The sequence below is a fragment of the Lynx canadensis genome, chromosome F1 (genome assembly GCF_007474595.2).
Source record: "Lynx canadensis isolate LIC74 chromosome F1, mLynCan4.pri.v2, whole genome shotgun sequence".
Taxonomy (NCBI): Eukaryota; Metazoa; Chordata; class Mammalia; order Carnivora; family Felidae; genus Lynx; species Lynx canadensis.
The window spans coordinates 22,267,345-22,282,852 of NC_044319.2; the positions used below are offsets into that span (position 1 = coordinate 22,267,345).

Here is a 15,508-nt window from a genome sequence, read left to right on the forward strand (position 1 = left end):
GAGCAAGCCAGCCAGCTAGCCAGCAAGCAAGAAACTTATACAACTCAATAGCAAAAAATCCAAAATAATTAAATAATGGGCAAAGGACCTAAATAAGACATTTTTCCAAGGAAGACTAAGAAGTGACCAATAGGTACATGAAAATGTGCTCAACATCACTTATCATCAGGGAAATGCAAATCAAACCCACAATGAGATATCACCTCATGTGTGTTAGAATGATTATTATAAAAAATCAAGAGATAATAAGTGTTGTTGAAGATGTGGAGAAAAAGAAACCCTTGTACACTATTGGTGGGAACGGAAATTGGTATAGCCAATTGGAGACCAGTATGGATGTTCCTCAAAAAATTACAAATAGAACTACCATATGATTGAGCAATCCCACTTCTGGGTATATATTTGAAGGAAATGAAATAGTATCTCAAAGAGATATCTGCACTTTCATGTTCACTACAGCATTATTCACAATAGGCAAGACACGGAAACAATCTTAAGTGTCCAACAACGGATAAATGGATAAAGAAGATGTGATATATGCATAATTCCCTTCTAGCATTTAAGGAATCATCTTACAATTTTGAATTTAGGTGAACACTGTTTTAGACAGAAACATTCATGGGGCACCTGGGTGGCTCAGTGGGTTAGAGGATCCGACTTGGGCTCAGGTCATGATCTCACAGTTTGTGGGTTCACGCCCCATGTCAGGCTCTGTGCTAACAGCTCAGAGCCTGGAGCCTGCTTGGGATTCTGTGTCTCCCTCTCTCTCTGCCCCTCCCCCGCTTGCATTCTGTCTTGGTCTTTCTCTCAAAAATAAATGAACATTAAAAAAAATTAGAAGAATAAAAAGAAATTCATAAGATAAATAGTATGTTATGTTAACAGTAAGACGTCTGTATACTCCAAGCAGGAGGTATGATGTCTGCATACTCTAAACAGGAGGTTGAATTCCATTCAACTTGTTGACTTTTTCTCTATTCTCCTTCCTCCAAAAGCTGCGTGTGCATTATCATGCCAAACCTACAATACCTTCTTCTGAATATATCATGGGCTAGATTTTACTTATGACTTTAATTACAGGCATGAATTGACTTTTTCAAATCCTGGTTAAATTCAATTTAATACATAACTAATAAAAAACTGAGTTAATCCCACATAATCGCCAGAATTATGATATAGTGAGTAATAAATTTATTTATACTGAGAAAATACTAGAGTGCTAAACTCAAGTTATCCATTAAAAAAGAAAAAAAAGTTCCTCACAACATTCCCAAGTCTCCTTTAGGTCACAAGTGAGCTATTAACCAAAACACAGAAATGATAGAGGAACCTTTTTTAAGTGGGTGTTAGCAGATGTTAGCCAAGCAAATACTTTAAAATAATAAAATTAAATTAATGGGTGTTCTACTAATGTTTTCACCAGACAGCTAATACAGACCCAGGATGGTTCCTGGCCAACAGTAAAGGCAGTGGAACTTCAGATATATTTGTTGAAATGTTGGTGCTGTGAGATGGGCCAAAAGCCAAATATGCATTTGGCCAAAACAGTTGGTAAGTTGCTATTTACAGATAATAATTAGAAACCAGGCACCAGGGCAAGCTTGTAGTTGTAAGCACATGCAGGCTTTCATTTAATCCTCGTAACAACCTCCCCAATTACACTATCATTATTCTTTCCATTTTACAGATGAGAAAACAGATCTAAAAACTTAACATCTAAGCCTACTGTCCTCATGATATTACTTGGCAGTAGAGGGATACAAATTAAAAACCCATGCTGTTAACCATAACATGCCACTTCTGGGTGCTTCACCTTGGTTAATCTTTCCTAGGATATAATTAAGTACAGATGTAATGAATGCCTGAGCCATCAGACCCCAAGAAATCATCTGTTTGTGGAAACATCTGTCTCACTTGGCAAATATCTGAGGTTTAGATAAAATTTCATAGTTTGGTCTAGAGAATTAGAACTTTCAGAATTATGAAACTTTGATGATCAAAAAGGACCACCTACTGAGAGTCTCTGCCTTCTATAAAAGACATAACTCCCCCTAAGAAACCTAGGGGATCACAAGAATGTTCCTCATGATCATAACATAATCTTCTAGTCCAGGAGACCATCCACCCTTACTTCACCTTTTGAAAACACGTTTTCCTATGCTTGAGGAGAATGAAGGAATCTACAATCTTTTTTATAAGAAAGGAAAATATTAAACAGTTGGAAAGCTGAGGTTCTTAGGGTTGAGTACTTTTGGATGACAATTACAGTAAATGCTCATTCACTGAATGTGTTACCCCATAAATAAAGATTAGGACTAAAACAAATGCTCACTTAGCAAGCAACTATAAGACTGGTTAAATCAATCAATTAAAATACTAAATTAAATGATAGTTGCTTCTCTATAGATTTTTCAATGTCCCTCTTAATATATAGCACCAGGATTAGATATAATACTTCAGAAGCATTCAGAGAGCAAGAGTATAATAGGGCTATTTCCTTTCTTGTTCATACTGTTTCTAGTACTGACTTCTAAGATTATTAACTTTATTATGAAATTGAATGCGCATGTCTACATTAATTACGGAAAGCCATTGATATCTCCAGTATTTCAATGTGTGGAGTCTGTAAGCCACTCTTCTCCCACCCTATTTGTATGTAGTTTTTCACATCAGATTAACTTGCTATTTTAACTTCTGAGATATTTTTCAAATCTATGGCCAACCAATACTTTAGAAATTCCTACACTTTTTGTTAACATCTCCCACCCTCACTGAAGTTATTAATACAAGTATTGAAGAGGACAGAATCAAGTTTGGAGTCCTTTGCATCCAATGGGACATCGCTGTCGAGAGTACCAAGATGATATGCCAGCTTTCTGTCCTGATTTCTGGACAGTAACCAACTACTTCCTGCCAGGTGGATCGCAATCAATATTAGATTAGAAGTCCACTTCATCATTTATTCTCCTTTTCAGATCGATGAACTGTATCTTACCTCTATTCCATTTGTGATTTGTATCAAAAAGATTGTTTTGTATGCTCCATCCAGCTTGGTAGCTTTTAATACATACTTACAATGACTAACCTTCTGTTTCTTTTTCTTCTCACATTAACTCAGATGTCTTCCAGCTTGCTGCCCCTCTGCCTGATGATTTTCCATGCATGCATGTACCCTAACTGCAATCCTTGCTAACATATATTATGTTACCATATCCAGACTGTAGGTTTATATACTTATGTTTTCTTACATATTGATGTTTTTCTTTCTGTTGTTGCTTTATATTTTATGGAATCCTTGATTTCTTTCATGAACTCTGGTTTTCAATTATTCTTGACTACATTAGTAAATCTCTAAGCAAGTTTTTAGAGTCTGGGCCAATGTTTCTCTGGGTAATGGCATACAGACCACTTGCATCAGGGATGTTGTTTGGGGACATCTGAATCTGGGCCCAGGAAGCTGCATTTTTAACATGCAATACATATGATTTTTAGAAACATTAAAGTTTGGGAGCCCCGAACGCTGAAGTTTTGTTTTTCCCAGCTCTCAAGACATACATTCTATTCTTCATTTAAGTATTTTAATCTAGTCTAGAGAACAAAAACCTCTTTCTTTTTGATAACACCCGAGAGAGTAAAAGTGGGAGGTATTTTACATCTAATACCTCAAAACCTCAAAAGCACTCTGCAAGTCAGATACTCTGAGAAATTAAATGGTTTGCTCAAGGTTACATAGATCATGGTTGGCATAGACTTTAAACCACAACTGGCCTGACTCCAGTGCCTGAGGTAATTGCCAACACATCGTGCTAGCCCACCTAACTGTTTCCTTTTAGGCAACAATGGAGACAAAGACAGAAACTGCTGGAAGGGAGAAGATAAACAGCTTGTAGGAAGAGGAGAGGAGGAGTCTGAGGGTACGAAAATGGGGAAAGGAGAGCAAGGCCGCCCACACCACACTCTTAGATGGAGGTGGAAGTTTCAGTATGTGCTGGAGACAGCTGATGTAGAGCACTAGGAAGAGACAAAGCCCTTGCGGGGAACGAGGTAAATGCGAGGCAACTTAAGGGAGGGCAGGGTCAGCCTGTTCCCAAACTCTTAAGCATGGCAAACCAATTCCAAGATCGTTATAGTTAGATATTGGTCTTTAAGTTAATTGCTAAATGAAGAAATAAAGGCCTTGTTAAGGAACATAGTCTGTGCGTATGACATCCATAAGTTAGGTGATCGTATTTAGGGAAAGGGGGAAAATAAATGGGTTTATTAGAAACATTTAGGGAACTGATGATCTGAATCTTTTAACTGATTGATTTAAATAAAATATGTAAAGATTAGAAGAATTCAGTGTCCAATTTAAATTTTTTTCATTCACTTACTATTTACTTTTTCATTTCTTAAGTATTTATTGACTGCCTACTAAAAATGTACCTGGAATCAAGCTAGATGCTAGGGCATCCTTCTCAGTTAAATTGCTCAGTAAATGCAGAGTGAATATATGAATGAATGAATGAATGAATGAAGAATAAATGAAATGAATGAATAAAGGATTTAACAAACAATCACACAGACTAGAGAAAGTGAATAAAGTATAAATGGAGATCTTGGATAGCTCTCTGCAAATATATTTAGCTGAATTAGGAAAGTTCAAAACTACAATTCTTGACCTTTTCTGATGAGACTCCAGAGATCTGAAGTCTCACATTCAAGGTCAACTATTCTTTCAAGTTTATTGTGAAGCTATAATATTCAGAGGGTATTCCATGGCCACCCAGACTTTTTCAAAACCATGAGAGAAGATCCTCAGTCAAGGCTACCTTCTACTTACAAAATCCCTCTTATAGGCAGGAAAGAAAATCACAGAAAATACTAAGGCACAATCCTGCATCTCTCTCTTTAGGATAAAAGTTATGTGTACAACGTTATTAGTTAACAGAGTTCAAATAATTAAAAACACACAGTAGGATATTTATTTATGAACTCTAGCACATCCTATTTGACAACCTGAATATCTTAACTGATACCGTGACAGGGGAGCCTGGGGGCTCAGTTGGTTAAGCATCTGACTTTGGCTCAGGTCATGATCTCACAGTTCATGAGTGCAAGCCATGTGTCGGGCTCCATGCTGACAGCTCAGAGCCTGGAGCCTGCTTCGGATTCTGTCTCCCTCTTTCTCTGCCCCTGCCCCACTCATGCTCTGTCTGTCTCTCCAAACTGAATAAATGTTAAAAAATATTTTTAATTGATACCTGACAAACTGAGTATCTTAATATGAGCAATTATTATTACAATAATGTAAAAAAACCTAGTTTTTAAATATAGACTAAAACAAACACTTGTTTCTTTTATACTGTAATTCAGTAAAAATGAGTCATCGTGTTAAAAGAAAAAGTCATAGAAATATTCTTTTGTTAAGACATGGGAATGACATTACCATGCACATGTAGCTGAAGGTGCTGTTGTGCTTCTCCGGCCGCATTGGTGGCCACACATGTGTATCTGCCAGCATCTTCCATCAGGGCTCTGGCAATTTGTAAAACTCGACCGGAAGACTGTATCTAATTGGGAACAGAAAGCATGGCAGCACTTTGTACTTTATACTGGACTGTAAAACATTTGCTTAGGTAGACAAACTCATTTAAATTTATACTAGCTAATTATAGTTTTATGCCAATATCTTAATTATCTCTAGATAGATTAGAGCCAGATCGCTTCGTCATACAAAAAATAGACTGATGCGATTGAAAACTTTTTTTATTCTTTAGAAAACACAAAATAAAATAACCTAAGAGCAGCCTGCTGGTATAGTCATAAAACTTCACTGAACAAAAGACTTTAGCACTGAACTATGAGGTATGTGATAAAAATTTAAGCTACTTAAAAAAAACACAGTCACATTTATATAACACTTCATAAATAGTTTTAAAACAACAATCTTTTTTGATTAAATGGTCACCGGGGCCAGAAAAACAATAAAAATTACAAAATATGAGTAATGGAAATGCAGATACATTTCTTCCTGACTGTTTTTCCTCATTTCTCTCTTAAACCTATTGCAACTAGCCTCCACCATTTTGGAACTGGTAGTTTAAGGGTTATTCTTTGAAACTGATTATTCAAAGGTTATCAGTAACTTCTAAGCACAAGATCCAACAGCATACGTAGTAGGCTCATTTTCTCTTCCCCCATCTACGGCATTTGGCATTATTGACCACCTACTCCTGAATCACTCTACTCTCTCGTTGTTGAAGATACAAAATGTCCTCAGTTCTCAATCTGTCTACTTCCTCCTCCTGCCCCATAAAAATAAAGCTCAGCTTTCTGATAGTTTTCATCCAAATTCATGTCTTCAGCAAAGAATCCTGTGCAGACTCTTAAATTTATAGTACTGGCCTCAATTTCTCTCCTGAGCTCCACACTCCCTGTTCCAGCTATCTGCTGGATGGGTTAGCACATGAAATTTAACATATCCAATAACTGTTTCCTTGTATCTCCAGACCTACTTTTCATTGCATGTTTCCAATCTTGTTTAATAGCACCACTATTCTCCAAGTCATCTTGATTTCAGAGCCCAATTTGACTCTCCTATTAAGTATACTACTCTATATTTTTCAGATCCCCTATTTTCCATTCTCACAACCACTGTGGGATTATAATAGTTTCTTAATTTATATTCCAGTGTCTCCAACCTCCCAAACTGTTAATCTATCTTATATATCACTGCCAGAATAATTTGCCTAAAATGCAAATTTGATCCTTTTACCAGTTCCCCTTCAAAGCTCACTCACAGCTCCCCACTTTGCCTAGCATGAAATCCGAACTTGGCATACATAGCCTTCCAGGCTTCCCACATTTTGAACCCAAATGATCTGCTCTCCATACACTCCCATGTAAACTCCCACTTGACCCATTCTCCAACCATACTGTACTAAACACATTAAGCAGCACATTCATACATTAATAGTCACTTCTAGACTTCTGCACATGGCCTTTAAATGTCATAATTTTTTAAGAGTCTGAACTAGGTCAGTTCTCTTCTATTTTTTCTTACTCTTTACTCTCCCCTTAGATAAACTCATTCACGTCCATGGTTTCAAATATCATTATTTGTCAGTATCTCCAGCTAGAGCTCTCCTACGAGCTCCAGGAGCATACATTCTGTGGTCTACCTGATCTCCACTTTATTTCAAAGTCAACTTAACCTCCAAAAGTCTAAAACTGAAATAGTTTTTTTTCCCGAAATGGGATGTCCTCCAAAGTCTATCATACTGGATGCATCATAATCTATGTATTTGTGTAGTTAGATTCTCCATGTTTTCCTTGATATTTCCCACTACCTCAACTTTCATGTGCAATTTTTCACTGAGTCATAATGACATCTTCTTCATGGTCAGAATGTGAGTTCAAATTTCAATCTTCTCTCTCTCCTAGATGAGAAAGTCCTAATTGATATCCACACGTCTACACTTTATCTTTTTAAATTTATTTTTTGCAGTAAAATTGGCATGTAATTGTAGTTTCACATGTACAACATAATAATTCATATATCTTTATACGTCGTAAAGTGATCACAAGTCTTGTCATCATACAAAGTTACAAATTGCTTTTCTTGTGATGAGAATTTTAAGATTTACTCTCTTGTTAACTTTCCACAATGCAATACAATATTATTGAGTATAGTCGCTATGCTGTAATCACACCCCCATGAATTATTTACTTAATATCTGGGACTTTGTACCACCTTCACCTTGACCACCTTCACCTATTTTGTCCACCTCTCAACCCTCTTCCTCTATGGCAACCACCAATCTGTTCTATGTGTATCTATGAGCTTTGTTTTATCTCTTTCATTTTTTAGATTCCACATATAATGCCCTCAAGGTCCATCTGGGTTGACACAAATGGCAAGACTTCATTTTTTTTATGATTGAGTAGTATTCCATTGTGTATCTATCTCTATCTCTATCTCTATCACATCCTCTTTATCCATTCATCTACTGATGAACACTTTGGTTGTTTCCATGTCCTGATTATTGTAGATGCTGCTGCAATGAACACATGGGTGCATGTATCTTTTTGAGTTAGTGTTTTTGTATTCTCTGGATAAATACCCAGAAGTGGAATTGTTGAATCGTGTGGTAACTCTATTTTTGATTTTTTGAGGACTGTCCCTACTGTTTTCATAGTGGCTGCACTAGTATACATTCCCACTAACAATGCAAAAGGGTTCCCTTTTCTCCACATCCTCACCAACACTTTTTGATAGCCTTCAAACAGGTGTGAGGTGATATCTCGTGGTTTTGATTTGAATTTCCCTGATAATCACTGATGTTAAACATTTTGTCATGTGCCTGTTGGACATCTATATGTCTTTGGAAAACTGTCTATTTATATCTTATGCCCATTTTTAAAACAGATTGCTTTTTTTTACTATTATATTGACTTCTTTATATACATTGGAAATTAATCCCTTACCAGATATATGATTTACATTTTTTTTCTCTCATTTAATAGGCTGCCTTTTAATTTTGTTGGTGGTTTCCTTTCCTGTGAAGAAGCTTTTTAGATTGATGTAGATTGATCCCACTTGTTTAGTTTTGCTTTTGCTGTCTTTGATTTTGGAGTCATATCTAAAAATTCGATGCCAAGACTCTTGTCAGGAAGCTTATTACCTACGTTTTCTTCTAGGAGTTTTGTGGTTTCAGGTCCTACATTCAAGTTTTTTTTTATATTAAATGTAACTTATTGTCAAAGTGGTTTCCATACAACACCCAGTGCTCATCCCAACAAGTGCCCTCAACAATGCCCATCACCACTTTCCCTTCTCCCCCACCCCCCCATCAACCCTCAGTTTGTTCTCAGTATTTAAGAGTCTCTTATGGTTTGCCTCCTTCTCTCTCTGTAACTTTTTTCCCCCCTTTCCTTCCCCCATGGTCTTCTGTTAAGTTTCTCAGGGTCCACATATGAGTGAAAACATAGTATCTGTCTTTCTCTGCTGACTTACTTCACGTACCATAATACCCTCCAGTTCCATCGACAAATGGCCAGATTTCATTCTTTCTCATTGCCAAGTAGTATTCCATTGTATATATAAACTATAGCTTCTTTATCCATTTGTCAGTTGATGGACATTTAGGCTCTTTCCATAATTTAGCTATTGTTGAGAGTGCTGCTATAAACATTGGGGTACAAGTGCCCCTATGCATCAATACTCCTGTATCCCTTGGGTAAATTCCTAGCAGTGCTATTCCTGGGTCATAGGGTAGATCTATTTTTAATTTTTTGAGGAACCTCCACACTGTTTTCCAAAGCAGCTGCACCAGTTTGCATTCCCACTAACAGTGCAAGAGGGTTCCCATTTCTCCACATCCTCTCCGGCATCTATAGTCTCCTCTGATTTGTTCATTTTAGCCAATCTGACTGGTGTAAGGTGGTATCTTAGTGTGGTTCTGATTTGTATTTTCCTGATGAGGAGTGACGTTGAGTATCTTTTCATGTATCTGTTGGCCATCTGGATGTCTTCTTTAGAAAAGTGTCTATTCATGTCTTCTACCCATTTCTTCACTGGATTATTTGTTTTTCAAGTGTGGAGTTTGGTGAGTTCTTTGTAGATTTTGGATACTAGCCCTTTATCCAATATGTCATTTGCAAATATGTTTTCCCATTCCATAGGTTGCCTTTTAGTTTTGTTGATTGTTTCCTTTGCAGTGCAGAATCTTTTTATCTTGATAAGGTCCCAATAGTTCATTTTTGTTTTTAATTCCCTTACCTTTGGAGATGTGTCAAGTAAGAAATTGCTGTGGCTGAGGTCAAAGAGGTTTTTTCCTGCTTTCTTCTCTAGGGTTTTGATGGTTTCCTGTCTCACATTTAGGTCCTTCATCCATTTTGACCTACATTCAAGTTTTTCATCAATTTTGAGTTAATTTTTATGTATGGTGTAAGACAGTGTTTTGGATTCATTCTTTTGCATGTGACTATCCAGTTCTTCCAATGCCCTTTATTGAAGAGAACATGCTTTCCCCATTGTATATTCTTGCCTCCTTTGTCATAAATTAATTAATTATATATGTGTAGGTTTATTTCTAGGCTCTCTCTCTATTCTGTTCCATTGATTTATGTGTCTGTCTTTATGCCAATACCAAACTGTTTTTGATTATTATAGTTTTGTAGTATAGTTTGAAAACAGCATGAGGCTTCAAGATTTGTTTTTCTTTCTCAAGATCATTTTGGCTACTTGGGATCTTTTGTGGTTACATACAAATTTTAGGTTTGTTCTACTTATGTGGAAAATGCTATTGAATTTTTGATAGAAATTGCATTGAATCTATAGGTTGCTTTGGGTATTATGAACATTATAACAAGATTAATTATTCCAATTCATGGGCATGGGATACCTTTCCATTTATTTGTGCCTTCAATTTTTTTCATCAATGTCTTATAATTTTCTAGTGCACAGGACTTTCACCTCCTTGTTAAAATTTCTTTTTATTCTTTTTTATGCAGTTTTAAATGGGATTGTTTTCTTGATTTATCTTTCTGATAGTATGTTAGTGTATAGAAATGCAACCAATTTTTGTATATTGATTTTGTATTCTGCAACTTTACTGACTTCATTTATTAGTTCTAACAGTTTTTGGGTGAAGTCTATAGGATTTTTTGTATATATAAAATCATATTGTCTGCAAATAGTGACAGTTTTACTTTTTCTTTTCAATCTGGATGACTTTTATTTCTTTTTCTTGACTAATTGTTCTGGTTAGGACTTCCAATGCTATATTGAATAAAGCGGTGAGAGTGGGAATACTTGTCTTGCTCTTGATCTTAGAGAAAAAACTTTCAGTTTTTCACCACTGAACATGATAAGCTGTGGGCTTATCATATATGGCCTTAATTATGTTCAGGTATGTTTCCTCTATTCCCATTCTGTTGAGTGTTTTCATCATAAATGGATGTTGACTTTTGTCAAACGATTTTTCTATTGAGATGATCATATGATTTTTATCCTTCATCTGTTAATGTGGTGCATTTCACTGGTTAATTTGTGAGTGTTGGAAACATCCTTGCATCCCTGGAGTAAATTCCATTTAATTATGGTTTATGATCCTTGTAATGTATTGTTGAATTTAGTTTGCTAATATTTTGTTGAGGATTTTTGCATCTATTTCATCAGGGACATAGGCCTATAATTTTGTTGTTGTTGATTGGGGTTTTATGTTGTTTGTTTTATTTTGTTTTTATGGTGTCCTTGTCTAGTTTTAGTATCAGGGTAAAGCTGCCCTCAAAAAATAAATTTGGAAGTGTTCCCTTTTCTTCAAGTTTTTGGAAGAGTTAGAGAAGGATAAGTACAAAATCTTTTTTTTTTTTTTCTTTTTTTTTAAATTTTTTTTTTTTCAACGTTTATTTATTTTTGGGACAGAGAGAGACAGAGCATGAACAGGGGAGGGGCAGAGAGAGAGGGAGACACAGAATCGGAAACAGGCTCCAGGCTCTGAGCCATCAGCCCAGAGCCCGACGCGGCGCTCGAACTCACGGACCGCGAGATCGTGACCTGGCTGAAGTCGGACGCCCAACTGACTGCGCCACCCAGGGGCCCCACAAAATCTTCTTTGAATGTTTTCTAGAATTCACCAGTGAAGCAATCGGGTCCTGGAATTTTGTTTGTTCATAGTTTTTTTTGTTTTTGTTTTTAATGCTTATTTATTTATTTTTGAGTGGGGGGCAGAGCTGGGGAGAGACAGAGAGAGAGAGAGAGACATAGAATCCCAAGCAGGATCTGCACTGTGAGCAGAGTCTAATGCAGGACTCGAACCCACAAACCGTGAGAGCATGACCTAAGCTGAAATCAAGAGTCTGACTTTAACCAACTGAACCACCCAGGTGACCTGATAGTTTTTTTGATTACTGATTCAGTCTCTTTACTAGTGATTGGTCTATTCAGATTTCCTATTCTTGATTTAGTCTTCAAAGATTGTATGTTCTAGGAATTTATTCTTCCTTCTAGGTTGTCCAATTTGTTGGTCATGTAACTGTTCATAGTAGCCTGTTATGATCCTTTGTATTTCTGTGGTATCAGTTGTACACTCTCCTTTTTTACCTCTGATTTTATTTATTTGAACCATTTCTGTACTGTTTTTGGTGAATCTAGCTAATTTTGTCAGCTTTGTTTGTCTTTTCAAAGAACTCTCTCTTAATTTCATTAGTCTCTTTTTTTCTTTTTTGTCCCCATTTCACTTATTTCTGCTCTGATCTATTATTTCCTTCCTTCAACTAACGTTAGGCTTTGTTTGTTCTTTTTCTAGTTCCTTTAAGTGAAAAGTTAGATTTCTTATTTGAGATTTTTCTTGTTTCTTGAGGTAAGTCTGTATCTCTATAAACTCCCCTCTTAGAATGGCTTTTGCTGCAGCCTATTGATTTTGGTACATTGTATTTCGATTTTCATTTGTCTTAGGTATTTTTAATTTCCCCTTTGATATTTTGTTGATGAAATTATTGTTCATGTTGCTTAATATCCACATATTTGTTATTTTTCCTGTATTTTTCTCGTAATTATTTTTCTAGCTTCATACCATTGTGGTCAGAAACTATTCTTGATATGATTTCAATCTTCTTAAATTTATTGACATTCGTTTTGTGGCCTAACAGGTGATCTATCCTGGAGAATGTTTCATATCCATTTAAGAAGAATGTGTATTCTGCTGCTTTAGGATAGAATATTCTGCACATATTTATTAAGTGAACCTGATCTAATGTGTTGCTTAATACTGATATTTCTTTATTGCCTTTTTTCTGGATGATCTATTCATTGATTTAAGTGGGATATTAAAATCCCTTGTTATTATTGTATTGCTGTTAATCTCTCTGTGTAGGTCTCTTAATATTTTCTTTGTATACTTTTGTGCTTCTATGTTGGGTATATATATATTTATAAATGTTACACCTTCTTGCTGGATCATTATGAAATGATTATGTAATGGCCTTTATCATTATGTAATGTCCTTTGTCTCTTTTTTTAATAGTTTTTGCTTTAAAGTCTATTTTGTCTGATACAAGTATAATACTTTACCAGCCTAGTTATCATTTCCATTTGCATGGAATATGTTTTACCATCTCTTCACTTTCAGTTTGTTTGTGTCCTTACATCTGAACTAAGTCTTTTGTAGGCAGCATATAGATGAATCTTGTTTTTTTTTAATCCATTTAGACACTTTATATTTTTTTTTTTTAATTTTTTTTTTCAACGTTTATTTATTTTTGGGACAGAGAGAGACAGAGCATGAATGGGGGAGGGGCAGAGAGAGGGAGACACAGAATCAGAAACAGGCTCCAGGCTCTGAGCCATCAGCCCAGAGCCTGACGCGGGGCTCGAACTCACGGACCGCGAGATCGTGACCTGGCTGAAGTCGGACGCTTAACCGACTGCGCCACCCAGGCGCCCCTATATTTTTGATTGGAGAATTTAGTCCATTTACATTTAAAGTAATTATTGAATAGGGAATATAGCCAATGGCATTATAATAGCATTGTATGGTGACAGATGATTGCTACACTTGTGGTGAACATAGTATAATGTACAGAATTTTTTAATCACTACAGTGTTCAACTATGTTGTACCTCTGAAACTAATGTAACATTTTATATCTTCAACAATTTATATCTTTAATTTAATTTTTTAAAACAAGGAAACGACCTGTCCCTTCCCCACCCCCACCCAATAAATTGTTGATAGGAATGTACTTATGCCAAGTTGTTAATTGCTTTCTGGCTGTTTTTGTAGTTCCTCTCTGTTCTTTCCTCTTCTCTTGCTTTCTTCCCTTGTGGTTTGATGACTTTGTTTAGTGTTATGTTTAGATTACTTTCTCATTATCTTTTGTGTACCTACTATAAGTTTTTGCTTTGTAATTACCATGAGGCTCACGTATAACAACCTATTATACAATAGTCTATTTTAAATTGATAGCTGGGGCACCTGGCTGGCTCAGACAGTTAAGCATCTGACTCTTGGTTGCGGTTTAGGTCCCGATCTCACACTTTTTGAGACTGAGCCCTGTGTCGGTCTCTGCGCTGACAGCACAAAGGCTGCTTGGGATTTTGTCTCCCTCTCTCTCTGCCCCTCCCCAGTTTGTGCTGTTTCTATCGTTCTCAAAATAAATAAGTAAACATTAAAAAAAAAAATAAATTGATGGCAACTTAAGTTTGAATGCATTCTAAAATTTTACATATCTACATCCCCCCCAAGTGTTTTATGTTTTTGATGTCACATTTTACATTCTTTTATTTTGTGTCTCCCTTAACTGTTTGTTGTGGTTACAGTTAATTTTACTTTTGTTTTTTAATCTTAATACTGGCCCTATAAGTAATTAACCCACTACCTTTACTATATATTTAGTTTACCAGTGGCATTTTTACTTTTGCATGTTTTCTTGTCACTAGTTAGTGCTTTTTCTTTCCAGCTTAAAGTCCCTTTAACATTTTTTTTCTTTTTTGGAAGGGCCACCTTAGTGTGATAAATTCTTTTACCTCTTGCTTGTCTAAAAATCTCTTCACTCTCCTTCAACGCTGAATAATAATATACCGGGTAGTGTATTCTTGAGGGCAAGTTTTTTTCCTTTCAGCACTGAATATATCACACCACTCCCTTCTAGCCTGCAAGGTTTCTGCTGAAAAATCATAGTCTTATAGGGGAAGGGGGAGGGGCAGGTGGGGCAGGTCCATTGTACCTAACAAATTGCTTTTTTCTTGCTATTTTTAAGGTTTTCTTTTTATCTTTAACATTTTACATTTTAATTATAATGTCTCTTCATGTGAATCTCTTTCAATTCATCTTATTTAGAACTCTCTGTGCTTCCTGGACCTGGATGTCTGTTTTCTTCCCCAGCTTAGAGAGGTTTTTATCCATTACTTCTTGAAATGTGCCCCCTTTCTCTCTCTTTTCCCCTTCTGAAGCCCATGTAATGTGAATGCTATTCCATTCGATGTTGCCCCATAGTCCCTTTAGCTATCTTCATTTCTTAGAAATTCTTTTTTCTTTTTGCTTTTCTGTTTGGGTGAATCCCACTGCCCTGTCTTCCAGCTCACTGATTTGTCCCTCTGCTTCATCTAAGCAGCTGTTGAACCCCCCCTAGTGTATTTTTCAGTTCAATTATTATTTTTCAGCTCCGTGACTTCTATTTGGTACTTTCTTATATTTCCTATGTTTTGTTGAAGTCTCACTGTGTTCATCCATTCTTCTCCTGAGTTCAGTAAGCATCTTTGTGACCATTACTTTGAACTCTTTATCAGGTAGATTACATACCTCCATTTCATTAAGATCTTTTTTTTTTTCCTGAGGTTTTGTTTTGTTCTTCCTTTTGAGACATACTCTTCCATTTCCTCATTTTGCTTGAGTCTCTGTGTTAATATCTAGGTATTAGGCAAAACAGCTATCTTCCCACTGTTAAAAGAGTGGCCTTGTCTAGATTAACCTCATCATTCAACCTTGCCTTAGCTCTTGGTTGTCTCTCACACTTTGTGACTA

The 15,508-nt window shown here is 36.1% G+C and overlaps 1 protein-coding gene across 1 annotated transcript in view; it reads right to left on the bottom strand.

Annotated features, from left to right (window-relative positions):
• HMCN1 (hemicentin 1) overlaps nucleotides 1-15,508 on the bottom strand; it is a 463,190-nt gene that overhangs the window by 171,247 nt on the left and 276,435 nt on the right. The window contains exon 36 of the mRNA XM_030302673.1: nucleotides 5,429-5,552. Coding sequence (XP_030158533.1) covers nucleotides 5,429-5,552 — 124 coding nt within the window. The remainder of the gene's footprint in view (nucleotides 1-5,428; nucleotides 5,553-15,508) is intronic.